General features: G+C 58.4%; 8 protein-coding genes across 11 annotated transcripts; 4 read left to right on the top strand and 4 right to left on the bottom strand.

The window, feature by feature from the left end:
• The first annotated feature begins 224 nt into the window (after positions 1-224).
• JDV02_005864 (uncharacterized protein) lies at positions 225-2712 on the top strand. Its single transcript, XM_047987190.1, has one exon. It carries the CDS (start codon positions 318-320, stop codon positions 2580-2582), a length of 2265 nt encoding a protein of 754 aa, XP_047843174.1. The 5' UTR covers positions 225-317; the 3' UTR covers positions 2583-2712.
• A 457-nt stretch (positions 2713-3169) lies between these two features.
• JDV02_005865 (uncharacterized protein) lies at positions 3170-5096 on the top strand. Its single transcript, XM_047987191.1, has 3 exons — positions 3170-3524; positions 3591-4459; positions 4510-5096. Exons 1-3 carry the CDS (start codon positions 3441-3443, stop codon positions 4775-4777), a joined length of 1221 nt encoding a protein of 406 aa, XP_047843175.1. The 5' UTR covers positions 3170-3440; the 3' UTR covers positions 4778-5096.
• Positions 5097-5326: 230 nt separating this feature from the next.
• Positions 5327-5776, bottom strand: MOH1 (protein yippee-like moh1; the record flags this gene model as incomplete). Its single annotated transcript, XM_047987192.1, has 2 exons — positions 5327-5560; positions 5678-5776. The coding sequence occupies 2 exons, from the start codon at positions 5774-5776 to the stop codon at positions 5327-5329; spliced, it is 333 nt and encodes a 110-aa protein (XP_047843176.1).
• A 1282-nt stretch (positions 5777-7058) lies between these two features.
• JDV02_005867 (uncharacterized protein) lies at positions 7059-9034 on the bottom strand. The gene is made up of 2 exons (XM_047987193.1): positions 8109-9034; positions 7059-8049 (listed from the first exon to the last, which is right to left on the bottom strand). Exons 1-2 carry the CDS (start codon positions 8734-8736, stop codon positions 7337-7339), a joined length of 1341 nt encoding a protein of 446 aa, XP_047843177.1. The 5' UTR covers positions 8737-9034; the 3' UTR covers positions 7059-7336.
• A 1013-nt stretch (positions 9035-10047) lies between these two features.
• On the top strand, positions 10048-10494 carry JDV02_005868 (uncharacterized protein; the record flags this gene model as incomplete). Its single annotated transcript, XM_047987194.1, has 1 exon — positions 10048-10494. The coding sequence occupies one exon, from the start codon at positions 10048-10050 to the stop codon at positions 10492-10494; it is 447 nt and encodes a 148-aa protein (XP_047843178.1).
• On the bottom strand, positions 10223-12100 carry JDV02_005869 (uncharacterized protein). 2 transcript variants are annotated; one of them, XM_047987195.1, is made up of 7 exons: positions 11872-12100; positions 11753-11807; positions 11549-11695; positions 10935-11493; positions 10851-10879; positions 10700-10792; positions 10223-10631 (listed from the first exon to the last, which is right to left on the bottom strand). In XM_047987195.1, exons 1-7 carry the CDS (start codon positions 11951-11953, stop codon positions 10535-10537), a joined length of 1062 nt encoding a protein of 353 aa, XP_047843179.1. In that variant the 5' UTR covers positions 11954-12100; the 3' UTR covers positions 10223-10534. The 2 variants fall into 2 exon arrangements, with proteins under 2 accessions (XP_047843179.1, XP_047843180.1); XM_047987196.1 differs by having other exon boundaries at positions 11549-11807.
• Positions 12101-16455: 4355 nt separating this feature from the next.
• JDV02_005870 (uncharacterized protein) lies at positions 16456-20970 on the top strand. Of its 2 annotated transcripts, XM_047987197.1 has the most exons (3): positions 16456-17415; positions 18171-20088; positions 20157-20916. In XM_047987197.1, exons 2-3 carry the CDS (start codon positions 18698-18700, stop codon positions 20272-20274), a joined length of 1509 nt encoding a protein of 502 aa, XP_047843181.1. In that variant the 5' UTR covers positions 16456-17415; positions 18171-18697; the 3' UTR covers positions 20275-20916. The 2 variants fall into 2 exon arrangements, with proteins under 2 accessions (XP_047843181.1, XP_047843182.1); XM_047987198.1 differs by lacking the exon at positions 16456-17415 and having other exon boundaries at positions 17653-18868; positions 18923-20970.
• RIM13 (cysteine protease) lies at positions 20756-24962 on the bottom strand. Of its 2 annotated transcripts, XM_047987199.1 has the most exons (8): positions 24735-24962; positions 24173-24532; positions 23819-24090; positions 23435-23754; positions 23156-23378; positions 22783-23096; positions 22426-22689; positions 20756-22354 (listed from the first exon to the last, which is right to left on the bottom strand). In XM_047987199.1, the coding sequence occupies exons 3-8, from the start codon at positions 23834-23836 to the stop codon at positions 21031-21033; spliced, it is 2463 nt and encodes an 820-aa protein (XP_047843183.1). In that variant the 5' UTR covers positions 23837-24090; positions 24173-24532; positions 24735-24962; the 3' UTR covers positions 20756-21030. The 2 variants fall into 2 exon arrangements, with proteins under 2 accessions (XP_047843183.1, XP_047843184.1); XM_047987200.1 differs by having other exon boundaries at positions 23435-24090.
• Between the last annotated feature and the right edge of the window lie 493 nt (positions 24963-25455).

Raw genomic sequence — 25455 nt, forward strand, 5'->3', positions numbered from 1 at the left:
CTGCACGGCAAGAGCCGGCCGTTCGAAGCTCGGGTGACCTTGACGCTACCTGGCTGTCCTCGCCCGTCCCCGCGTTTGTGGCGTACTGCAAGTGTATAGTTGTGAAGCCGCAGGCCCCGAAGCCGGGTAACTCCAGGCCCCACTGTGGCGCTAGGCCAGGAGAGGAAGAAAGTAAACATGTCGCATGTTTGAGAACGCCAGAGCCCGTCTTTTTGCTCCCTCGTCCTCACCAACAGCATCCCTCTTCTCCGAGCACTTAGCTTGGCTATCGATTATCCATGCCCTCTACATGATTATAATTTGCTTGCAAACGACCAATGAGTCATCCGGGAACCGATGCGACAGCCGCCGATTCAGGCCTCGGCCACGAGGTGCAGCCGACAAGATGCGCCGCTTCTACCCGACCGAGTGCGCCAGACCTCCAACCATGGACCGCAACACGTTGCCACCGCCTCCTCCGCCAGCTCCAGTCACGGCTAGCCCGGCTGAGGAAGCTCGCCCCCGATGAGGGCCCTGCCTCCTGCCAGGAATCGAAACGATCGAGTCAGGCCGATGCCAAGTCTGCGACTGCGAAACGCGTCAAGCTCACGTACGCTGGCCGCAAGCGGCACGAGGACACCGGTACAGAGGACTCAAAGCCCCTTGTTGCACTTTGCACTCCTAAACGACCAGTCCGCACGCTGGGAGCGATGAAAATGATCAAATCCTCCCCTGCGTCTGGGCAGGTGGACATTCCGTCTCCGATCTGGCGCCGAATCAGTGACCCCACAGACACGCCCAGGCGAGCACAAAGCAATCAGGTGGATATCTCCGAATTTATATCTAGTGCTCCCGCGGGAACTGTCCTGTCAGACGTCACGGCGGACCTCCGTCCATTGGCAGCAGCCCTGGGAGCAGAGAAATACCGTATCTATCATGCCATCCTTGGCTGGCTCAACACTTTGCTGCTGTCAACAGTGCCTCGAGGCCGAGAGCCGGCGCCAAACTCGCTTCTCGCAATGTGTTTGCGAAAAATCCCCTGCTGCGTAGCCGACATCGAATGTTACGAACGAGACGTGGCAAAGCAACAGGGACGTCAGTCGATGTGGGATGCATCTAATGTATCGTTTGAGCTTTACGGTCAGCTCGAGACTCTCGGGTCAGCCACAGGCGGTTGGCGCCCATTGAAGCTGGCGATTAGGGCCCACGGGCTGTCGCTTCTTTGCCAGGCCGTTGCGGAGGAGGTTTTCGATCCAATATACGTCGCTCTCCTCATCCGACTTTGCGCGCGACTAGGGTGTACTGAAGGGGTGCATAAACTTGCAACTTCGTCAAAAGTCATTCTACCTGAACCACGCACAATGCTAAGCGGTCTCGCCGAAGATAAGCACCTCTTGCCTCTTCGTGAACTCGTTGGCTTCGACGCAAAAAGAGCAATATGCCGAGCAGCGATGGCCTCTGTGTCAAGTTTGGCGCAGAAAGATCGCTTACCAACGAGGTGGTTGTCTACGCGTGTATTTTCGGGCCTTTGGGCATCGAACTTGGAATTGATATCATCGACCACTTCCGGCGCAGCAGCTATGGCCTTTTCCACGGCCTGTTTACCCCTGATGATTCTGGACAACGACAGCGCAGCGGAAGGTCAACCAATGGAGGCAGAACAGAGACTTGCAAGTGTGGTTGCAGGAATGGTGGCCACCTTGCTCGCTCTGTCAGAGGCCAGCCATGATGACCCTCGGGCGTCGAGGCACCAACGAGCTGAACGGCGCGTACGATACCTTTTGGACTGTTGCTTCCATCAGGTATGCCGCCGCAAGCGTGGGCGAGTCGGGCGGGACAGCGGGGCATTCATGCTGGTGCTGGCACGGTACATTGTGTTCGCAACTGGGCCTCAAGCCAGTTCCATCTTTGCCCAGGAAGCACGGCGTGATCTCGTGTCACTGGCGGCCACGCCGAAAAGCGTCGAAGGGTCGCAATCGCGATACCGTCAGACCATTCTGCTATTGTGCTCCATCGCTCAATACCGCGGTCGAAGCCGCGCCATCTCCAGCAGAGACTGCGTCGCGGACATATCCAGACAGTTGAGTGAGCTGAATCTTGGGGATAGCTTCGATCACGACTTGCAAAAGGATGTCGCATTTCTGTTGGCACAACGGACCAAAGACCTGCGAGACCTCGCATTCGCCGAGAGGTTGAAAGGGGCGAGGAACCCGAGCGGAGGCAATGCAATGTTCTCCGGCTGGCGGTGGGAGGAGGGCATCAGCGAGTGGGTTCTCCCGGATAGTGACGAGGACCAGGTCGAAGAGAAGCCGCGGGAGGCCTTGAGGCAACTGCGCAACCGTTCCTGTTCCAACAGCCAAAGCACGAGGGCGTCGGCGCCTATGGAGATGAGTACATCGCGGCGTAAGAGACGGAGCGATGGTGGTGCTCGCTATGCGCTATGTGCCGGGAAGGAGAACGGCGGCGACGACATGGACTTGCCAGGTGCATCGCTGTATGGCGATGAGTCGGCCCCGGTAGCAAAACGGTTGCGGACACGCCCGGCACGCTCTGGCTTGCTGCGGCTGCTGCCTTCGGAAGATGATTGGGATGATTTGCTATAAGCGACCAGCAACCGAACCGGGACTCGGTCACATTGGACGGATTATTTTCAAGCTTATGGATGCATCTTCTACAAGTCCTATACTGCACTACGGAACAATATTTACGTAAAGTATCATTGTTCTTTCCCCCCATCTGCTGCTGGCAAATTCTTGCAGTGGGATTGTGTGATACAGTATCAAATCATCTGAACGTAACAGATTGCCTACTACCTCTCGGCTTCTTGTCGCCGTAGTCTGTAGTTTCGAAGTGGCCATGCAGCCTACTAACTTAGAACGACGTGCTCACTCTCACCTTATACCTACCTAATTAAGCAAGTGGGTCCTAACCTATTGACGGGCTAATTGTCCGCAGCGGGGCGAATGGCAGCGCTCGCCATCCCCTTCCGTGGCTGAACTTGTTGGCGCTGCAAGGGACCCGACGGAGCGTGCATGTACCTCGCTGACCCAAAGTGCTGCTGTGGGTACCTAAGGCTGTATCTACCGGAGGCCAGGTATGCAGCTACTGAAGCTAGCTGAGCCCCAAGACAACCTACCAGGTCACACATCCATGTCATTGGATCCACGCCCGCTTCTCCAAGGGTCCCGTGCCGCATCGCCCATCCGGCTTGCTCCCAATACCTGCTGACTGCTTCATCCATCAAAACAAGCAGGAGACCCCAGCCATCCGCTCGCTGCGGTGTCGCGAGAGACAAGATTATATTCTCCGCGTCAAACCTCGACATCCGGTACAGACTCGCACACACGAGGTCGTGGTCTCCGGCCACCATCGCAGGCCACTTGCTTGTCGCCTGGAGCGGAACTCGCCTCCACGCAGCAGCACCGCCAGCAGCCGCAGCGGCGCAGCCCCATCCGCCCACCATGGCCTCCCGCGCCGCTGTCCCCTTCTTGGTGGCCATGATGCTGTTGACCGGCGTCTGCAACACATTGCTCACCAAGTACCAAGTACGATGATCTCCCTGCACGGGGCTATGCAGGCCGGTCTCGTCGGAGGCGCTGACAGTTTCCCAGGACAACCAATGCGTGCGGAACTGTGACCCAAGGGACGGTAAGCGGCCGTCCCATTTCGAGCAGCCGGTGCTGCAGACGGCACAAATGTTTGTCGGTGAGATGGGATGTTGGCTCGTCATCGGGCTCATGTCGCTCTATCGCCGCGTCACCAAACAGCCCTCGCCCGCGGAGCGCGGCTATGAGGCTGTCGACGGCGGCGATGCCCACCAGGACCACCACGACGGTCCACCCAAACCCAACGGCGATCGCCCGTCTGTTCTTCGCGGGTACCGCGTCGTGCTTCTCGCTCTGCCGGCAATCTGCGACATCTGCGGGACGACACTCATGAACGCCGGGCTGCTCCTTGTTGCGGCCTCCATCTACCAGATGACTCGCGGCGCCCTCGTCCTCTTCGTCGGCCTCTTCAGCGTCTTGTTCCTGCGGCGCCATCTGTATCTCTTCCAGTGGCTGTCCCTGGTTGGTGTTGTCTCTGGCGTTGCCGTTGTGGGCCTTGCTGGCGCAATCTGGCCAGACGAGAAGAAGGTATCTCAGCAGGGCTTCGCCGACGACGCGGCGGACGGGGGCCTGTCTGATGCCGCGAGGGCCATCATCGGCGTCCTGCTTATTGCCGGCGCGCAGATCTTCACGGCGACGCAGTTCGTGCTCGAGGAGTGGATGCTGGAGAACTCATCCATTGAGCCCATCAAGGTTGTTGGCTGGGAAGGCGTATTCGGCCTCTCCGTGACGCTAACCGGCATGGCTGTGATGCACTTGGCTGTTGGCCGGACCGACGCCGGTCGTTACGGATATTTCGACATGCAGGAGGGCTTGCGGCAGATGATGCAGACGCGCATTTTGGTCACGAGCGTTCTCATCATGATCAGCATTGGGTAAGCATATCCCCTAGAAGCGCTTAGGGCTTGCTAACAAATAACACCAGCGCTTTCAACTTCTTTGGTCTCTCCGTGACGCGGAGCGTCAGTGCAACGTCGCGGTCGACCATTGACACCTGCAGGACGCTCTTCATCTGGATCGTCTCCCTGGGCCTCGGCTGGGAGTCATTCAAGGCGCTGCAAATTGTGGGTTTCGCCATCCTTGTGTATTCCACGTTTGTCTTCAACGGCATCGTTCATCCGCCGCTGAGGAGCCTCCGCCCCAGCCACGAGGTTGAAGAGCTGCTCCCAGAAGAACCGATCGAGCACCAGTAGAATGACGCAGCGCACACTGGAATGATACACGCTGTTTGGACGTCCATGGTTAGGTTCAAGACTCGGGTCTGATCGTTAGAGCACACACATCATCTCATGGAGTGGGTTTTAGAGCACGCTTTTGAATCAGCTAGCTTGGATCTGCGGGCGTTTGGAAGGACAGGAGAGTTGCATGGCACGAAATCTATATCGAATGACTCTGCACTCCCTGTAAACAATTTGGAATTTGACCTATGGAGGGGAACGCTGCCGCATGCTACATTATCGAAGTAAGTACTCGATACTCAAAGGGAACATGTCCCATCCTCGTATCGTAAACCACGTCGCCGGGCGTCTCAAGCCAGCATATCAACCAGCAACGTGCATTATGGGGTCGAAGTTGACGTCTGTGTGACCCCATGCATGTTATCTAACATCATCACCCAAAACGCCGTATTGAGTCGACCAACTGACTTGTGTGAACCAACCTTACCTATCGAGCCCAGCCGGCCCTTACCCATCGCCCTTGCCCTCGCCCTCGCCCTCGCCCGTCCCAGCGGCCGGGGTCGCCTACGCGACGTTGCAGAGCAGCTCGGCCTCGAGGATGAACTTGCCCTCCTTGTACTTCTCCGAGTTCTCGTAAGCCTTATCGTACTTCCAGCCCACCGTCTCCTTGCACTGGCGGCAGGTGATGTCGCGGACAAGGTGGCGGCCCGTCGTCATGTTACGCTCGTTGGGCTCGCCAGCATCGATGTTGACAACGTTGTGGAAGAGGTACGCCTTGCCGTGCTGGCCACGGAAATTCTATAGACCGAAGGGGCGTCAAGTCAGTCAGTCGGTCAGCGTGTCGGGGCAAAAAAGGAGCGAGCTGTGGGCAGGGTATGCACAGTGGAGGGCGGCGACTGTGGATGGGCAACGTACCCTGCTAATAATATCCTCATGGTTGGCGAGATGCGTCTTGCATGACTTGCAGCCGTAGATCTTGTTGCTGTTCAGATACGTGTTGTATGCGAGCCCCATGGTTGACCGACACGCCGCGTGGGCGAGGAGGATAAGCGCAGCCTGGTGGTATGCCTCTTCTCTGGAATGTAGGCGCTCTTGCCAGCGTCTCTATATCGACGTGTTCGTGACGCGTGCCCGGGGGGGCCGAAGCTCCGGGTTCCAGCTCACAACGGAGCTTCGAGACGTCGAGGTACAGGCGAACGTCCGTTGCTGGGCGGACTGTGCGGCGGCGGCGGCGGCGGCGGCGGCAGGTGTCTGGTAGCTGCTGTAGACGCGCACGGTTGATGGCACGGGCTGAAAGCAGCTTTCGGATGATCAGTTGGGGTTGCCGTCGGAGCGAGAGGGGTGAGGTCTAGCGGCGGCGGCAGTGGTGGGCGAGATAAGACGAGAGACACGGCGGGCAAAGGGATGATGATAAGGGTAGCTCAGGCGAGGCCGCGAAAGGATGCGACAGGTCGGCCAGGTCAGCTGGCCCAGTGGGGGTTGGTTGGGGGTTGAAGGTTGAACGGTCGAAGTCAGGCTGTAGCACCGGGACGGGCGTACGACGAGCAGGCACCCGCTGAAGAGATGGAAGATGACGGGAGGCACCAGGCCAGGTAACCGCTCCGGTAGTGATGGTGGTAGTGGTGGTGGTGTGACCGACGGGATGGACGTCACTAGGTGGTCAAACGGAGTGCAGACGGCGCGGAGGCAGCCGTCTCGTCTCACAAGGCGGCAGGTACTCAAGCCCTGGGCTGTTCGTCGGCGCGGGTTAGGATGGAAGGGACGGGAGGGAGGCAAGGTGGAGGTGAGGCAGGCGATCCGTCAGTCAGCCGGCGGTCGTTCAAACGTCTGGCTGTCTTGGCAGTTGGCGCAGGTTTGAGCGGGCAGGCAGGCAAGCAGGCAGACGGACAGAAAGGCGGATAGACAGATGAGGTGTGAAGCGAGGCAAGGCGAGGCAAGGCTGGTAAACGTGCGTTGGAGCCGGCCAGCCAGCGCGGCGGTGACGCACCTCCCACTTCGATCGCTCTCCACCCCGCCGCTGTATCACCAGCGCGACGTCCGATTCCAGGCCTGGCCAGGCATGTTCCAGCCATGGATCCGAGCACCGGCTGCGGCGAGGTTGGGCTCTGGCTTGCCTGGGCTGGGCTGGGCTGGGCTGGGGCTGCCCACCTTGACGTACCCCACACACCTCTCTGGCTGGCGCCCCCCCACGGTGGGGTCCCGCCATCGTCGTCGAAAGCCGCTGGCCACCACTGCATGACAGTTTCGCACGAACATGGTTCAACAGACGCTCTCACACGCGCATAATGCATGGTGATGTCAATGGATGGCATTATTGCCCGTTAGAGCCCACATCGTACGTGGCTTAGCGCCGGCGCGGGCTTTAAAGGGAATCTATCTCGCTCTCTTCTCGCCTTGCGGCATCGGTTAAAACCAGTATCATGGGGTAAAAACCTGCCTCCATCACATCATGGTCGAGTCCCCTATGTAGGCTTCATGACAACAAGTTCGAGGAAGCAGCTTTACTCAAAAACGCCGTTGCTCCATCGGTTCCAGTTCGTGCATATTCGGCACATCCGTACTCTGCCAGCTAGGTCACTCCTTATGCTTCCTCTTCTTTTCCTCCTCCTTCCTCCTCTTGGCTTCCAAGTCCTCGTCCTTGATATTGTTGTAATGCCATATGCCGCGCTCCCGGTCCCTCTCCAGCTGCTCCAAATCCTGCTGGCTGACGGGCACGCCTTCGATACCTTTGGCATACTTTCCCTCAAGAAACATAATCAAGCCTCCGATAGCCGCAACAATGCAGGCAAGCGCGACAAACAGGCCTGTCGACCAACTCGGGCGGTCGTATCGGTTCAGCCCCCACATGAACCCCGATAGAACACACTGCAGGAACGTATTCCACACCATGAGCCATATGACAAGATCCAGCTTCCACAGCTTAGTCGGCGGCGCTCGAACTCCAGTCAAAGGCGCTTCGGGAATTTTCGTCTCTGGGAAAGGTAAAGCGGAACGCGGCGCGCCCTGCGCCAGGAGCTGGTCGACATTCCTTGGGCCGATATTGACGGGCAGGGATGTAGAGCCCTCGAGCCGAAACCACCCTCTGTGGATCCCCGCGAGCCTGCGAAGGGCTTCTTCCTTGTGCTGCAGTCGATAGCGAAGCAAAAAATATAAATCTCTGAACCGCCACGGCGCGAGCCCGAAGCCCGTCACGCAGAAGAGAGCGTTGAGGATCTGCGAATCGATCTCGATCCATATTCGCCGGGGAGAGTTGATATCATCGCATGTCGGATTGCACATGGCTGGGGCTGTGAGGTTGAACTGTGCGTTAGAGAAAGGTTCGCTTCGCTCTAGTCGGGCTACTTACAGGCATTGCACAGCAGGAGGAAGAGCATGCCGCCCCAAGCAACCACATTCAGACCATATATGGTGACGACGAATCCCAGTGGTGTCAGGAAGTAGTGCCAAAAGGCGATGGATCCGAGCTTCATGGACTGGCCAAACGAGTGTTTCGGCGGGAAATGGTATCCGTTAGGGAAGGGAGCCGCGGCGGGTGGCACATCGACAGGCATAGATGTCGTCTGTGATGACGAGCTGCCATCCGCCTTGGGCTCACGAGAACCTGCTTCTTCTGCGACAGAGGGGATGTTGTTGGATGGCTCCGGCACAGTTTGGCGCGCTTCCGGCGACTGGACGACGGGGGAGCTGGGCGCCGAAGAGCCAGGCCGGGGTACATTCTGGCGCGAGAAGACGGATGAGGCAATGCCGCCGGCGGCAGCAAAGAAGCCTTCAGGCAGTTCCGATTGACTGAAGGTGACGGACGCGCGACGAAGGCGCCCGCTGAGCGATGATGAGGCGGCAGGGCGGTTTGTCGTCGTGCTCCGGCCATCGTCGGCGCTCGATGTCTGAGCGAGTGACCCGGGAGTAGGGCCTTCGATGGCGGGAAAGGGCTCTGTTGACGTCGCCGTCGCGGCCGGACTCTCGACGGGTGCCATTGCGGCCCGCGAAGAGCAGCTGGGATAGCCGACGTCGACCCAAGGACGGGAGACGATGGAGCGGCAAGCCGAGTGGCACGTTCCCGATCGATACGCTCGTAATCGCTTGCTAAATCGTGTGCGCTGGGATGATGATGGGTTTCCGAGCGGGTGCAGCTACCGACACAGCGCAATACTGAGTGTTTAACAGGTAGACTTATCAGAAGCGCGGGCGTCGTGACGAGGCGAGCCAAGGGTATTAAAGGAGACAAAGAACGGGAGATGATCGGGGGTGGAGATGAGATTGGGGATGGGGATGGGGATCGAGGTCCGGTTTTCAAAGGGCATGGCGTACTCCGTAGTTACGACTCGGGTTGCAACTCTAAACCGCCTGCAGCCAATGGAACCATTGGTGGGCTCAGGCAGGCCCGACGCCGGCGCTAGGTACTAAAAGTGCCACCATCTGTCTATCGCCGAGGGCCAGGGTCTCAGCATCTCGTTTCTTCTCTCTACCCATTGCGTTCGAAGCAACGCACTTGCAGTGCCCTGCAGCTGTGACGCACGGCGTATCGCACGAGCATGGTTCAACGGCGACTCGAAAATACGCAAGCCACCACGGCAGAAGCGCCTGGGCCTGAAGCAGATACCGTCGCCTGCGTGCAATTTGTTCTCGTTGGCGATCTTGGCTGGGAACGGAGGTGGGTGCGCCCTACGAATCTGCACTAAAACCCAGGAATCCCCACTGCCGCTGGCACATACTCGAGGCTGCGCAGGTGCTGGGCCCCTCTGTGTGGCGCAAACGTCGAGACCGCGTAACACTGAAGGTTCCCATAAGTTAGTACCAGGCACGAAGTACAGAACTTGGTAGGTTGTCCCTAAACTGAAGACATCAAAGTGCGTCGTCAACCATTTTGCACAGCCACAAGGCTTTCGCAGCTGTAGTATCCCCGTTCGAAAGTGTCTTTTTTTTTAGTAGTAATAGAAAGAAGGCCTTGAAAATCGTTCGCGAAAAGTGTTTGCGTCCAGAAATGTTGGCTGAATCCCGAGAGCCTGGTCGCCCGTGGAGTCGCTGATAGATCCGCTTTTCAGCGGGCACATGCTGCCGGTAAGCTGGAACCTGTTGGCAGTACGCTAGGTTGTAACTTGTAGCTAGCGAGCCAGCAAGGTTCGCAGCCGCAACACCGTCTGTCCACTTCAAGCAAAAATTCCGCTCCTCCATTTGCGACTTCAACTCAAAGTCTCCTCGAAACGGACCTACCCTCAGCTGCCTTTTCCTCGCCCGCCGCGGGGACATCCATTCGATCGTCAGGCACAATCCATCCGATACTCAGCATGCCTGATCAGCAAATAAGCAACGGAGGCCCGGCGTCGGCAGAAGGTCGCGCCATCATGAACGTCACACGAACCGTAATGAGTAATCTCGAAGACCAGCATGACTGGACTCAGGTCAAAATCCACGACGGTCAGGACTTCCCACGCCCACTCGTTCGGGGACTACCGCCCAAGAGGCTCTACCTACACCCGGACGATCAAATTGAGGCGCTTTCTCACGAGCACAAAACCGGCGAGAAACTATTCCAGGATCCCGAATTCGAATGGGTTCTGCCTGTTCATCTGACTGAGAAATGGTCTCTCGCCCGTTTTGCCGCCGTCTTCGACTCGATCCCTCAAGAGCCCAGCAGAAGAGCAAAGAGATTCGTATTGGCCTCGCTCCACAACGACTCTACTGTCGTCTACTATCTCATGCATGAGGGGATGGTCAAGCCTCGACAGAACTGAGTCTACCGACATCCCGCTTAAAGTCCACCTCCTACTCTCCTCATGGCTTGAAAATAACCTTCTGCACTTTCATGTTATGAAACAATTCATAGCCCTCCTTGGCCTCGGTCAGGGGCATGATGTGATCAAACATGAAGCTAAAGATTCGCGGGTCAGTCAGCCACAGCCACATCGGCCTGAAATCGCAGAGATGGCAAGGACGCACCCAAGCTTGTCTTGGTTCTTCTCCAGCACAGCTAGAGCTTCGCCGAAAATGTGCCGAACGGGGCATCGACCCATCTGCAGGCGGATGTTTTTGCTGCACCACCATGATGGTCAGCAGATTTCACGCTTCGTCAAAGCGGCTTAGTCCTTACCCATAACCCTCTCGCCCGGTCCAAGGAATCTGTGGGATGCTGTCATTAGTCTCCGACTGTCGGTCTTGGCCCATCATTACGAACCTCGCCATTGTGGACGCCGATGCTGCTGATTGCCCCAAAGGTACGAGCCAAGTCAAACGCAGTCCGCAGGGCTGGGGAGTGGCCGACAGCCTCGATAATCATGTCGGCCCCGCGGCCCTCAGTGGCATCCATGACTTTCTGACGCATGTCATCGCCGTCTATGAAGTTCAGCGGCACTGCACCCAGCTTCCGAGCTACCTCGAGCCGGCTTGCGACGCTGTCAACCGCAAAAAGGTGTCGCGGGCGTCGTTGGAGTGCGCAGAGGACGGCACACAAGCCGACCGGGCCGCAACCCACGACGACCATGGTTGACTTCTCGACGTCAATTGTAGGTGACAGCGTGAGCGCGCTCTTGACACCGAAATACCCAGTGGGGAATATGTCCGCCATGAGCAGCAAAGCCTGGTCGGATATGGTATCCGGCGCCTTGAAGATCGTCCCGTCCGCCAGCGGCACCCTCACGTACTCGGCCTGGCCGCCATCTAGGAAGCGTGAGCCGAACAAGAGGCTCTTTTCGCATCGAGCGGTGAACCCGCTCTCGCAGTAAAAGCATTTTCCACTAGATGTTTTCATCAACGCAGAGTACAAATGAGTGGCGTTGGACTGTTTCATACCACGACACGGTGAAGGGCGACACCACTCTGTCGCCTACGCGGACGCTGGTCACGCTCGACCCTACTTCAACTACCTCACCCGTGAACTCATGACCCATTATAAAGCCATTGGTCGTCGTTTCATGGCCTCGGAAAACATGCAGTTCTCTGAGGAGTACGACGTCAGCAACTGCCAGGAGCTCAATGTGGAGCGATGCAACTCACGAGCCGCACAAGGCGGTGGCTTGGACTTTGACAATGACGTCCTGGTCATCCTGGACTGCATGTTCATCACAGTCAGTCTCGGTGGGTAGGAAACTACTCTCGGGATGAACTCGGCGTACTCTTCGGCACAGGACGGTCCTGCACCGATATTTGGAACGGGCCGTCGAAGACAACGGCTTTCATGGTAGTGGGCAGGGCCATGTTTGACGGTTTAGGCAGGGATATAGAGATGGGGCTGCGACGCTGTCTGATCAGAACTCGAAAAACGGCCGTTCAAGATGTCTAGTGGGAACGTCGTAGGTTGCGGCCAAGGTCCTCGACTGTGATAGCTCCGCGTGGTCTGAGAACGAGTGGGGTTGCAGGACGGAAAAGGCGGGGGGGATGGCTGCGGGTGCCGACAAACGCTCGTCCACAATTACGTACGTGGTACTTGCCGCAAAACCTCGACAAACTGGCAGTCTCTCAACCCGCTCGACAGGGGCATATCGTATGCCAACTGGAGTCAAGTCCATATGCACAGACTGATCGGAGAGTCCAAGGCCGATCCCAAGTGAGCGTCTGCTCGGGAATCGGACAGGCGGGCAAGCTTTACGACCCACCAAGACGCTGCCAGTTTGATGAGGTTTTACTACAATATATAATGATTCGAATACTTCTTGTAGAATGCCCACAGCCGCTAGCCAAGGTCCAAACCGTTGGTATTGCACGTTGTGACATTCCTGGCGGATGGCAACTAGGTGATGGAGACCGGAGAATGGGTAGCGGACCGGCTTTTCTTCCAACCTAGCACCAACGTTGCTGGACGCAACACGAGGGATCTAGACGAGGACCTCATGAAACCTCGTATGACTTCACAAACCCACCAAGTAACGCCTACGAAAATCTGGATCCCTACATGGAGGGAAAGTTCAGAGATGGGGCATGGTTCCAAGGAGCCTTCGCTCGCAATGCATCCACGAGGAGTGATACAGATGACTTGCGGGCAGCCCTCAAGCAGCTGAGCTCTCTCTTGCTGAGCGGATACGTGTAGATGCACCCAGACTGTGCAACGGTCCTCTCACACTCGCCTCGGAGGGTTGGCAAGGGCTATGCCTGGCGCAGGACTCGCCGCAACATTCAGCCAGGCATCCCTCATTGGGACCGATGCGTTCGCTGGCAATGCTCTTGCCGCAACACAACGTGGGTGTGACATGCTTCTCGTTCCATCGTGCGACGCCATAAAGAAGGACGTCCCGGAGTACTGACAATGATCAGGCGGGGGAAGGAAAGTCGTCCACGCGCGAGGCACTTTTCCCCGCCTCGTGTGGTGATGCGTGCTTTACTGCCTTCAGCGATTCACACGTGCTAGAGAAGCGACTGCAGCACGCTATAGGCGCAGCTGGTCTCCCGGCAATGACAATGGCTGGCCTAGGAGCGCGTTGCGGGCACTCGGCAATCGAGGTCAGCAGGAGCTCCTGAAACCCCCCCTCCAGGAACCGACAAGCTGACGGCTGCGAAATCACGAGCAAGGCGGGGGGTCCGCCAACCAGTGCGGACACTCCCTTGAATTGATTACCACCGGCTTTCTCAGCGCATTCCGTGGTGTACCGATCGTACGGTGCCGCGCTGTAGCACTACAGTAGCGCGGCTCGAATAAGTCCGGTCCTGTAACTATACGATCAGTACCGAGGGGGAACCGGTCGTGCCCCCCAAGAAAGTGTCGAAGAGGACCCGGGATCCCGGTTAAACAGAGACCGAGTGAGAGAGTGGATGAGCGGGCAGGGTTTTAGCGGCAGTCTTGGACAAGTCTTGTCGTGCGGGCTAGGGGAGAAGAGTGCCCTTCTTTACACGAAGGATCGATGGATACGCCCCCATCCATGACAGCGTCGATGCGCCCTGCTACCACATCCCTGAGTAAGTTGCTACCATGATCAGACCACACCACACTGTGTGCTGCGGGCGAGTATTATTCCAGCACCAGTAATACGTATGTACGTACATACATACGAGTTACCAGCCGGCGAGGCGCCGCAACTTGAAAGAGAGCAAGCATTGGAGGATGTGGGCAAGGGGGGGGCCATGGGTGGGTAGCTCCATGCCGGTGTGGCGGGCCGCCCCCACTGATGAGGCTAAGGAACTGGGCTTCCCGTCATGGTGCGTGCGTGCGGGCGATGTGGTTATGGGGCTCGTTCGGGTCTGCACGAGGTGGTTGCCGAGTTGAGCACACGCATCAGTCGTTGTCTACTGCGCCTCCCCCCCTTGTTGGCATGTGTGCTGTGCTTGCTGTTCTCGTTGAGATGCAGCCCGGGCTGTATCGTTGCCAGGGCGGCCAAGACCTACAGAGAATGACTTGACTCTCTGGCCGCCAATGTTGTATTTTGCTCTGCTCTGCTCTGCTCTGCTCTGCTCTACTCTCTCGGCTCTTCACTTTCCTTTAATACCCCACGTAGCACTGCCAGCCAGACCGTTGCAATGATGGGAGATATTAATAGCAGCAGCAGCAGCTCAATGGGAGCAGAAGAGCCTCTTGCCCGGCGTGGCCGGCCGTCTGGGCAAGGCTAGTAAAGTTTGGAGATTGCCTGGCAGTGCGTTCGGCTTCTGTTCGGATGCAAGCCGGGCGGTCTTGGTCCGACCAAGGCAAGGAGGGAGGGAAGGACGGCAGCGCCGTTCTGGAAGCATGGTGAGCCGCCTTGGCGCCATCCTGGGAAACTCAAGTCTCTTCAAAGTCAACCCGAGAATCTCATACCAGGCTAGACGAGCCAGCCGTGGGAAAGACACTGATCTGAGGCAGTACTACTTTGTACTGCCAGCCCCCCGAGCACCGAGACGAAGCTGCTGGAGGTGCTGTTGGCGCCGGCGGACGCCGTTATGCGAGTGCGCTCGTAGGTACACACTTACTACCTTGTGAACGATTGGAGTTGATGAGAGGGAGGGAGCGCTCGCTTTGGCAAATGAGCCACAAAGCGAGCTACGCACACAAGAGGTCTGCAGCTCCGGCTGGGATTCGGGTTTTCCGCTTACCCCGCCACTCGTGCGTGGCCTGTTCCGCTGCCCATCGACGCCGCTGTGGATCCCGCGCTGAGGAGGTGAGGGCCCCTGACGGCGGGCGATATGGAATCCTCGCTTGCGGGTACTAAGATACTTCGTACGAAAGGAAGCCAAGAGGCATGGATTCCGTCCTTCGGTCGGCCGCCGATGCGCTGCCCTTTTCTCTTTCTCTCTTTTTGCCAGAGGAGACCAGCTCGAAGCGTGTCGGATGGCCTTGCTCGGGCGACCCTCCGATCACCAGAGCAGGGACGGAAGAGGCCGCCAGTGACGGACGCTTGGGGACTGCCTCGCAGCCGAGCTGAGCGGCGATGGCGAACGCTGGGGAAGCCATTCCCAGCGGTCGATGCAACTGTGGCTTCCCGGGGTCACGGAACCCGCTCGCCAGGAATCGCTGCCGCGTTGATGACAAGCGGGGGTCCCTGGCCGCACCCTCCACCCATGCCACGTCCCATCCAATGTCGAGCAGGAGGGGGTTGGAAAAAACTCATCTCCCGCTGGGTGAGGCTTAGATGGCGTTCGCTCCACGGCGCCGCCATCCATCATCCATCCCACCCACACAGGTACGAAGGAGGTACGAATGGAGGTATGCATCAACTGCCTCAGCGCTTCGTGTACAAAGTACAGTGCGGCTAATCATGTTGCCAGGGAGGAGAGGAGTGTCGTGCCCGGCCGGGTGGGTGAGAGGGGACGCGGGCTTATCAAGAACACTCTGCCCGGGACCTCCTCGCGCAAAGCAGCCCACCGAGGTAGGCACAATCTCTAGCCAGACAATGGCCGGGTGCGGTGAGACGCCTCGGGCCAAACGCTAAGGTAGTACTGCCTTGGGCACGGTGCCTGGTAGGAAAGGTACCGAAAATTCATCTAGGTTCTGCAACGCATCTTCCTCGACTGAGGAATAAAGTGGTTCCTAGCTAAAGTACTTCCTTACCGGGGGGTATAACAGGTACCTACTAGGTAAGTAAAGGACTACTAGGTAAGCTCGTATCTTAGTAGTGCCTTAGTACTTAATTATCTACCTTAGTAGGAGCTAGAAAGGTCTTACTTACGCCTCGCGAACAGAGCTGTTATATGTGCCCCGGGCGGAGCGGACGTCTGTTATAAAGGTACCTTTTTTAGCGAGCCGCCTTACGCATGCACAGAACAAGAGCTGCCGGACCCAGGAGGGGGGGGTTCAATGCTAGAGGCGGGGTGAGCAATGGAAGGTCAGTTAGTACTGTGTAAGTACTAAGGTAGGTAGCACTTTAGTAGTAACTTGGGTCTACTAGGTAGTAGCCGACCTCTGCGGCGGTGGATGCCCTGCCCAGCCGGCCTCTGGCCCTACTAAGGTACTTTAGTATGGTCGGGAACTCAACGCACGCGTTTGCGGCGCCCAGCCGTGGACAAGCTGCGGCATTGCAGACAGAGCGCAGCAGCGCAGCGTCTCTTCGGGCACTAAAATGATGGGGCATGGCATGTAAGGTACGGTACGATACGGAAAAAGGTACCCAGCTAAGGCAGTAAACGAACCTAACTCGCGTCGAGGTACTCAGCGAGAGGCATGGACCCAAAATTAGGCAGCCTTCCTGTCTGTAGGGAGAGCCGAGCACGTTGGCTTGGGCGGTTGTTCGTACGAGTCGGTTGCTACCTTTGCGGAGAGGTACTAAGTTAACTACTAACTACCTAGTAGCTGGGTAGACCGACGGTGTTGACGGGCTGGCTGTTTGTCCCAACTCGTTGCCTCTGTAACTTACGTGCACCTCGCTCAGTCAGTTGGGTGTGTGAGCAGCTCGAGTCAATTCTGACGGTCCAAGTACAGCGAGGTACTCCTCCCTCCCACGGGTCACAGACCGAGCGAGAACCGTTCCTTCATCTGGGCAGGTCCCTCGCTCATTTCCCGCGCGTGTGCTCTCGCTCTCGCATTTCTTCATGCACACTGACTGACCTGACACTCGTCACGGACCTCGCCCGTATCTGGAACAAACAATCACCACTCACACTGTCCTCTCTCTCTCGCTCTCGCTGCCTGTCTGGTCGCGCCCTGCCCCCTCACCCGGGTCCACGACGACTCACTGAAGCGACGGCCCTCGAGGCGACGCAGGTGGAAGACAAGACGGACAACAACGACTCCGACGACAGACGACAGACGATAGACGAATCGAGCCGCCCCCGCCGACACCGACGCCGCCGCCGTTACATACAAAGTATCCGTCTTCGAATCGTCGCACGCCTCGGCCCTTTGCGAGATCCCTATTTCCATCGCGCAAACCTTGGGCGCCTCTTTTCCTTGGGCAACGAGCCGCACTCGTTGCTCCCCGTCGCATCGCGTCCTCTGCGAGGGCCCCAACGCTGCTGCTGCTGCTTCCGCTGCTGCTTCCGCTGCTGCTGCCGCTTCTGCTGGTCGACTGCGCCGCTCTGACGCACCCAAACTTCGAAGCGCCGCCTGCCCCCAGCGTGACAGACGCCAGCCAGCGTGGGCACTTACACCACGGGCCTGTCTGCTGTGCCGTACGCTCCACTGCCTACAAAACCCATCGACGCCTCCGACGACCAGGACGACGACGACGAGAACCAAGTGGCCTGCTCAACAAGTCATCTCGGGCCCACGCCCGGCCTGTGTCGACTTCCGTACGCTGCAGCCCACCTCACCCCTACTCGAGGTAAGCTTTTGTTTTTGATCTTTTTTCCCCCCTCTCCTGCAACATCGTCGTCCGTCCTCGGCGGTGGCGGCGAGGGGATCGCGCGCGCGCCGACATGGGCGGCTCATCCACCCCCTCCCCCAGGCAGACTGGACCCATCTTCACAAATTCGCTACCCCCCCAAGCCGAGTGGTGCGGCGCAGCATGGCAGCCTCAGCGCAACCCCTTCAAGCGATGCGCACGTCCTTGCCCCCCCCCATCCCTCCCGTCCCCTCCCGTCTGCTCCCGTCTGTCCTCTCTTCATCCTTCGACCAACGACTTGCGCAAAACCAACCAGACTTGGAACGCCCGCCGCTCGTTCGCCCCGTCCCCTCGGCACGCAGCCCATCGGCACTTCCCGGCCCTCACCACCCCCATGCCGATCGTCCATCACGACTGCGCTTGCTTCTGCTGCAACGACAGGAACACGATTCAAGGGGACCTGAAAGTTCCTTGACTCAGCGTGCCTTTTCCTGCGCCCACTGCGCCCAGGAGCTAGCCTGGTGTGTATACTTGAACACTGTCGACGGGTGGTCCCGTCTGCTATTCGTACCTCTCGCCTCATAACCGCTTCGCCAACTCACCTGACGTGCCTCACGAGCCAGTCCTTGCTGGGCTTTTTGCGCCTCCACAAGTGCTCCGACCTCATCTATCCGTCCATCCCTTACTGGATCCCAGCCGCCGCTGCCTTCCTAATTGACTTCTCGAGCTCGACTGACCCAAGCTTCCCGCATCAGGCCGCCCCATCGTATCGTACCTCGATTTGTACCTGGTTCCGTGCCCGTGCCTGTCAGGGTAGCATTTTTGTTGAGGCACTTCACCATCGGTCATCTCAGAGGCGGCTTTGAGCTCGCCTAGCCAGCTTAGCCTGCGCCGAGTAGCTGCGCAGCGTCTCTCTTGCCGAATCCCGATAACGGTGCGCGTCCCTCGTTGGCCAGCCGTGACCGCGCGCGATCAAAACCACATTGCGACGAGCGCAACGACGGACCGAGGTGAGCAGCGGGCGCTGGCTCTCCACGCGACTGGTGCCCTCCTCTTACAACATCCCATCGCCACGCGGCATAAGCAAATCACTCCGCACCTCTTGTCATCGCGGGGCGCCTCTACGCGCCGCTCTCACTCAGGCACAAGTTCTCGTGGACGTCGCCCGTGGTGGTCGCGCTCTCGCTTTTGCCGTTTCACCGCACCCAGCTCCAGCCATCCCACCCGGCGCCCCTCGAGGGCCATGGCTAGTTGAACTACTCGCCTCCGCATCCTAACAACTATGATGACGGCCGCTCGGCATCAGCAACATCCGCCACAGCTCCCAGTCCTCTCGGCCACCGACACCTTTGACCCCGATGAAGTAGTCCCCCGGGACAGTCCCCTCATGCAAGCCCTGCGTCCCAAACTCGAACTGTCGCCGAGTCCGCCGCCGGATATACCACCGGCCCAAGTCAGTCTCAGCCCTCCTCCCATCGACGACTTCTTCACCTCTAATCGGTCAAAGATCCGCCCTGATTCCGGAGTCGCCGTCCTCGTGTCCTACTTGGACAATGGCCGCCGTCCGGAACTGGCACGGGTTGCTGGTGCTCAGGCCCTACCAGACGCCGAGGAGGATGTCGGTGACGACTTATTACGTCGTCATTCATCCCCAGGACCCGTCGAGTCGCCCCGGACCAGGGATATCGCCTCCGGAGCGAGACCTGGCATGATGGGTCCGACGCTGCAGCACATGGCCGCAGATGCGCTCCAGGTCGTATCTAAGGAGCCTCGGTGCCCTCCCGCGCCTCGAGAAACGCTGGACATATCGGCATCAACTCGTCACTTGTCCATCAGCGATGACCGACCCAAAAACGTCGCAGCTTACGCTTCATCCAGGGAACAACAAAGACCCCCTGTACGCTTAAACACAGAGGCCAGGTCGCCACCGGCAATGCTAACCCCTGCGAGCGGCGAGCTTCCTCCTCTCCAGATGGACTCCCCCAGGTCAGAGTCGAACGGACAGAGCTTGCCTTCTATCCGCTCCACCCTAGGCGATATCAAACACATACCCTCCGAACCGCCCACGCCCGCAGACAACGAGATATCGGGGCTCCACAGCGCTGGGGCATCTTTTGCAAGATCGCCACCAATGAGCCGGCCACGCCTACCGCTCATGGCAACCTCCCATGCTTCCCCACCGATCTCCCCAAACGAGGTCTATCAGCGGAGTCTTCCGTCACCGCATTCGCTTCCGGCATCGAGTCCATATTACTACCAGGCGAACGGCGTTAGCCATCGACCCAGCGTCGAATATAGTACCAGTGGCACCGGCGAGACTCCCAGTACCGATCACTCAGCCTCGACGCCTGCTACCGTTGCATCTGTTGTGGATCGCATGAGTATTGATGGCATCACGAACCCGCCCCTCGGCATCTTCGTTTGCAGCTTTGCTGGCTGCAATGCCCCGCCCTTCCAAACGCAATATCTGCTCAACTCCCACGCCAATGTCCATTCTTCGGCGCGTCCGCACTACTGCCCAGTCAAAGGCTGCTCACGGAGCGAGGGTGGCAAGGGCTTTAAGCGCAAGAACGAGATGATACGGCATGGTCTGGTCCACGAGTCGCCGGGCTACGTTTGCCCATTTTGCCCGGACAGAGAGCATAAATATCCTCGGCCGGATAATTTGCAAAGGTGGGTGATCCACGCTCGCCGTCCGGATCGTACAAAGGCAACGCTAACTGGTGTGGCCGAACGCGTAGGCATGTTCGGGTGCACCACGTGGACAAAGACAAAGACGATCCGCTGCTCCGGGAGGTACTGGCGCAGCGGCCAGATGGGCCTAACCGGGGCCGGAGAAGGCGAGGAGTCCCTGCATAGCAACATGGCTACCTGCTACCGCGTCCCGCGGCTCTCGATATTCGGATCTTGTATTCCTGCGGCTTCGGCGAGAACGCTCTCCGATTCCATGAACCGCCACAATGGACGAACCACAGCAGAACGGTTGGAGTCATGCCCGCGACGACTTTACGCCCATTTTTTCCCGATCAGGACGTGACTTCTTTGTCTTCACTGAAGCGTTTAGTAGCCCGCAACTATCGGCGGGAATTTTTTTTTTTTTTGAACACATATTTCTTCATTCTTCGTTTCGGCCTCACGCCTCTGATTGAAAGCGGCAGGCCCGGCGCATTCGGGTACAATTTTATATACCAGGCTTTTCTTTGGGGGTCTGGGGAGGCCATGGGATGCTGGGCTGTTGTTCTTGTTCCTTCACGACTCTTCATTTTCCGCCCGGCCGTCCATCCGCTTTGTCATGGCAGGCGCGGCTGGCCGGCGAAGGTGGGGGGATCACCTCATGTCAGGCGGATTTCATGTTTTTAGGGCTGGCACGGCGTCCGGATGCTATCAAGTTCGAGTCGAACGAGTTCATGACGGCGAAAGAAAACCAGCAGATTTATATACCAAGTTACATATTATGGGCGTAAATTCACCCTCGGTATGACGCAGTATTTTAGTTGGACATGGGCTGACGGGACGCGCCGTTGTCGTAATTGTTCTATCAAAATCAACTGGGTGGGGTCTCGTCTTGAACAGGAATACCGTGTAACAACATTGCCACAACAGGAGCTGCCCACGTCAAAACGGTTCCCACGCGCCGACCTGCACGGGAGAGTCGCTGAGGATCTCGCCGTCTACGGCCCAGGCCGTGTGGTGGGTGCCAATGCACTCCACAACGAGCCACAGGCCCGCGCCCTGCGCCGTGGCTGGGTCGATGTCGAAGTCGGGTGTGCGGACAGCCGTAACAGGGTCCTGAAACTCGCCGTTGCCCGAGACGGCCACCGTCTCCTGTGCCGGCCCGGAGCCTCGCACGACCGAGACCCGAACCATGAGGGGCGAGGCCTGCCTCCCGCCTTCCTCAGCGCCAGGTGGCAGCACGCTGCGGACGGACACGCTGGCCCGCGTCAGCCAAGATGCGTGCAAGGAGACGCGGCTCTTCTCGTCTCCTTCGGAAAGGCGGAAGGCGCCCAGGGGAGTCCGCAGCCTGCCGGCTCCGTCGGCAGCGATGGGGCTGACGGACACAGGCACCATGGACGCGACGCGAAGGGCGAAGTCTGCGATCTGGCCCGCGTCAAAGGTCGAGCAGACCATGGTGTAGTCGCCGGCCTCCAGCTCGGGCACGTCGGCCACGGCGCACCCGCGCCGATACTCACCCGAGGAGGCGACAAGGTCCTTGACACGGATCGTCGACACTCGTTCCCCGCGCGCCCATACCAAGTCGATGTGAATATGAGCATCCGTGCTGTCAGTAGACAGCAAAATTGATAAAGGAGTCGTCCTGTCTATGGACAGCTTGTACTGTGGGTTTTGATGATATGTTGGGCAGGATGGGTTGCCACCGGCAGTTCGCCGACCCCAGGACCCCGTTCGGTCAATGAAGTGCGACATGCTCTCCTCAGCCTCGCGGACGTGGAGCTCTGTGTGAGAGAATATGGAGAGGGTGAAGGTATAGCTGGACAGGGGGAACTCATGCTGATCGACGACGAGCGTGTACTGAGTACCGGGGGCTGTCTCGAGGCGCGCCAGCGTTTGCGGCGAGTCGACATACGGTCCACGATACATTGCCCCGTCGCTGACTTGCACGCGTTTTCCCTTGTTGTCGAAGACGAGGATGCTCATGAAGCCGAGCTGGCAAGCGACCGCGGCCATGGTGCCATGTCGGTTACGAGCTATCTCTAGCTCGGCATCGACAAAATGGCGGCTCACCAAGACCCAAACAGTGCCTCCGGTCGGCGAGGAGAAGGCGAACTGTGGGTTTCGCACGACAGATCCTCCCAAGTACTTGGGGGGCGTGTCCCACGCGAAATGGTTGTCCTGTCGATGGGCGAAGAGGCCAGGGTTCCAGTTGAGGTACATGGACTCGAAGTGCTGAGCCACGTCTTCGATGGCCATCCACGTTGTGCTTGTTCGTGCACGTTACGATTAGCAACGTGTCTGCACACGCCGGGACGGCCGGTACAGTATAGTACTTACTTGTCCTTCTCGACTCCACGGCTCCCGTCCCGGGCCGTCCCGGCCATGAGTGGCGCGTTGCACCAAGGGTTCTTGATGAGCAGAAGACGGCCACCGTCGGCAGCGAGAGTGAGGTCCTCGACAGCATAGCAATGCTCGCCAATAAGACCCATGAACTGTTCCTCTTCGGCAGAAATCCGCCCGGTGCCTAGCGTCACAACAATGTCATGGGACTGGTGGGCAGCTTTGATTCGCTCCCACGTCTCGTCGAGATCGAAATCCTCGCTGTGGCAGTATTAGGGGTCATACATGCATATCAACATGAGCGTGCTCGTGATGGGCTGGATCGCGATGGGGGGCCGAAAAAGAAAGCCTTACCGTTGAAGAAACAACTGCTCTGGTATCCAACCGGTGAGCACCCAAAGGTCAGTCCCCGAGTTGCTCCCAGGGAAATCATAACCTCCTCTGACTTTGAGATAGGCCTTTTCCAACAAAGCCGGCCACAACAGATGAGGATTTCGCCTGTCAACCACAAAGAGGGCCCGGTCGGTCCGCGATGCGGGGAGCGTGTCGTCGATAACGACACGTCGAGCGCAGCCATTGAAATTCATTCGCAGCACATACTTACCCGATGGCGAGAGTTTCGGACGGCCTTGCTCATGGTCGTACGGGTTGATAATAGAAGCAAGTACCTGGGGGGGTTGGTCAGACTCTAATCAAGGGAGGGCAGGACGCGACGGGCCAAACGTACGGCGTGCTTTCCCACGAGGACTTTAGTGGCAGCCGATAGGCTGGCAACGACGGAACAGTCAGTGGTGATGTCCTGGACCAAGTCACAGCGATCTGGAAGTTGCATCAGGGTGCTCTCGTCGACAGTCTCGTGGGCGAGGTCCAGCCGGAACGCTTCCGCTGGCCTCTTCCAGCCAGCAAAGTTCTCAGCCTGAGTTGCCGAGAGCGGAAACGCGGCGTCATCTCTAGGGGGAAAGGGTCAACAATGGCCATCAAGTTCGCAGAGAGAGCAAAGGAGCACCTGAATTGGGTGGCGCCAGGACTCAGGGAAAATTCGTCATCCGCAGGGCGGGATTGCCAGGGAGGAAATTCATTGCCATGAAGGCGCGAAGCGAGGCGCAAGATGGTAGGCTGAGGCGGCAGGGCTGGTTGGGCATTGGCAGCAATCCGAGCCTTGAGCTTCTCGGCGTGGGCAATGAGCTCACGACACCTCCGTCTCAGTCGAGCGGCATCCGACTTGCTAGAGGCCTCGCCTGCCGCGGCCATATACAGCTCGGCGGCACGGATGGCATACGTCAAGGCATCTTGGCCACTGGAGCGAGCAAGGAGGGCCTCGGCGGCCTAAGGCAGTGGGGGATCTCGTTAGATGGACGCGTGAGGGGTGTAGAAGGCAACAACGACGGACCTGTGCTCTCCGCTCCATGTCCTGTGCGTGCGAGCGAAGTTGAAGCAATCCGTAACGTCGTCACGAGTAAGGCGTCCGGGGTCTAAGTCAGGTCTGACCTAGGTGGTCAGGAGCCTGTCTGTCCCGGAACAAGCAGGGAGAGCCCAGCTACCGAATCGTAGTACCCACAAGCAGAATCTGGACTCTGGAGACGGCGTTCGGTTGCGCGTGTGCCAACCAACGCGACATGGCTGAGGGTGGTCTCCAGGCGGCTAGCTGTCGAGCCTTGAGGCCTGGGACAGGTTCGATGGCTCAGCGTCGGAGGTGCGGAGATGGCGCGACAAGATGTTCTTGCGGAACAGGATATAAACCTACACAGCAGCAGTACAGGTAGCACGGCTGGGAGGCCTAGGCTCCGCTGCCACAATCGTCCGCGACGTTGGGGAACGGACGCAGTTGGGTTAGGTGGCGATGATGAGCCGGGCTCTGGCAGCGGCAACGGCAACGGCAACGGCCACGGCGGCGCGGGGTGGACGGCTGGGTGGGTACGTGTTATGGACGGATCAACGGAGCGAGAGATAGATTTTTAAGGCAACCCGGTAACAAGCTGGGTCGAATTAGTCGTTAGTAGGTTGTGGGCAGCGCCAGGTTTGTTGGACAGTTGGGGTCGGCCCCATCGGCTTGCACGCAAGTGCGGCAAACGTGGTGGTTGAGACGGGAGGAGGTACGTATCCACTAGGTACGTATTCGTAAGTAAACACTACCTGAATAAGGAGGTAAGTTTATGCTCTCGCTCTAGGGTTCAGGCACTCACCTACCGAGTATTTACACATATATCACATTGTGTATAGTTATCAAGTTGGCATGCACAGTATACCTTAGGTAGGTGCACGAACATTACCAAACTTGGACACGACAAACGCAGTGAGCACCGTACCTGACCAAGGTGGGTTCTTGGCACGGGGTCGCGATGTTGTTTCGCCATCGACCAAGATTTGGTCCTGATGAGCGGGCGTTTTCTTGTTTGCGCGGCGGGGTACTAAGTTAATGTGCTCTTTAGGTGAAGCTATGGGCAAAGAGCCAATGCCAGAAGCAGAGGCAAGGGCAGGCAAGTGCCGACGGCCACTCGCAACGGGGCGATCGATCATTCGTACTTTGGTACTCTAGGTGGGAGTGGGAGAGGGAGACACGCCTGACTGACATGACATGCTGTGCACTGAAACTCGTGCGCGGTGGGGCTCAACCGAGGTCTGTCGCGGCCCGGAGGGTGAGACCGACCAACTGGCACCCGCAGCGACCCAAGCATCCAAGCAACCAAGGTGGTTCTTCGGTGAGTCGTCGTTGACTGCAGATCCCTCCATCTGCCCTGCCCACAGGCAAACATCTGTTTTTCAAGACAGAAGAGGCACGGCCGAATAAAACCCCATGCAAGGCCCGCGACGCACCATCCCGGCCGCTGCCAACAACCTACATACCAAGTTGTTGCGCGCATCCTCCAGGCCGCCTCCACCTACCTGCATGCACGGCTGCTGGTACAGCGCCTGAAGTCAAGTGCTGCCCCTCCGTCGGCACTTCCGAGCCCGGAGTTACCACCTCTACTACTAAAGTACTAAGGTACCTTATGGGGTGTCTTGGAGTGGACTGCTGCCCACCGGCGG

The sequence above is a fragment of the Purpureocillium takamizusanense genome, chromosome 5, assembly GCF_022605165.1.
Source record: "Purpureocillium takamizusanense chromosome 5, complete sequence".
Classification (NCBI taxonomy): domain Eukaryota; kingdom Fungi; phylum Ascomycota; class Sordariomycetes; order Hypocreales; family Ophiocordycipitaceae; genus Purpureocillium; species Purpureocillium takamizusanense.

Coding starts and splice junctions, on each gene's coding strand:
- JDV02_005869 (XM_047987195.1), bottom strand. CDS start 11,953: ATGGCCCTGCCCACTACCATGAAAGCCGTTGTCTTCGACGGCCCGTTC. Junction 11,808..11,871: donor GGACCGTCCTGTGCCGAAGA/GTACGCCGAGTT, acceptor ATGAACATGCAG/TCCAGGATGACCAGGACGTC. Junction 10,632..10,699: donor AAGAACCAAGACAAGCTTGG/GTGCGTCCTTGC, acceptor GCGAATCTTTAG/CTTCATGTTTGATCACATCA.
- JDV02_005870 (XM_047987198.1), top strand. CDS start 18,698: ATGATGACGGCCGCTCGGCATCAGCAACATCCGCCACAGCTCCCAGTC. Junction 18,869..18,922: donor CGGATATACCACCGGCCCAA/GTCAGTCTCAGC, acceptor AATCGGTCAAAG/ATCCGCCCTGATTCCGGAGT.
- JDV02_005864 (XM_047987190.1), top strand. CDS start 318: ATGAGTCATCCGGGAACCGATGCGACAGCCGCCGATTCAGGCCTCGGC.
- JDV02_005867 (XM_047987193.1), bottom strand. CDS start 8,736: ATGGCACCCGTCGAGAGTCCGGCCGCGACGGCGACGTCAACAGAGCCC. Junction 8,050..8,108: donor CCTCCTGCTGTGCAATGCCT/GTAAGTAGCCCG, acceptor TCAACCTCACAG/CCCCAGCCATGTGCAATCCG.
- RIM13 (XM_047987199.1), bottom strand. Junction 23,097..23,155: donor TCCTCGTGGGAAAGCACGCC/GTACGTTTGGCC, acceptor CAACCCCCCCAG/GTACTTGCTTCTATTATCAA. Junction 22,690..22,782: donor GAGCAGTTGTTTCTTCAACG/GTAAGGCTTTCT, acceptor ATACTGCCACAG/CGAGGATTTCGATCTCGACG.
- JDV02_005865 (XM_047987191.1), top strand. CDS start 3,441: ATGGCCTCCCGCGCCGCTGTCCCCTTCTTGGTGGCCATGATGCTGTTG. Junction 3,525..3,590: donor CATTGCTCACCAAGTACCAA/GTACGATGATCT, acceptor ACAGTTTCCCAG/GACAACCAATGCGTGCGGAA. Junction 4,460..4,509: donor CTCATCATGATCAGCATTGG/GTAAGCATATCC, acceptor AAATAACACCAG/CGCTTTCAACTTCTTTGGTC.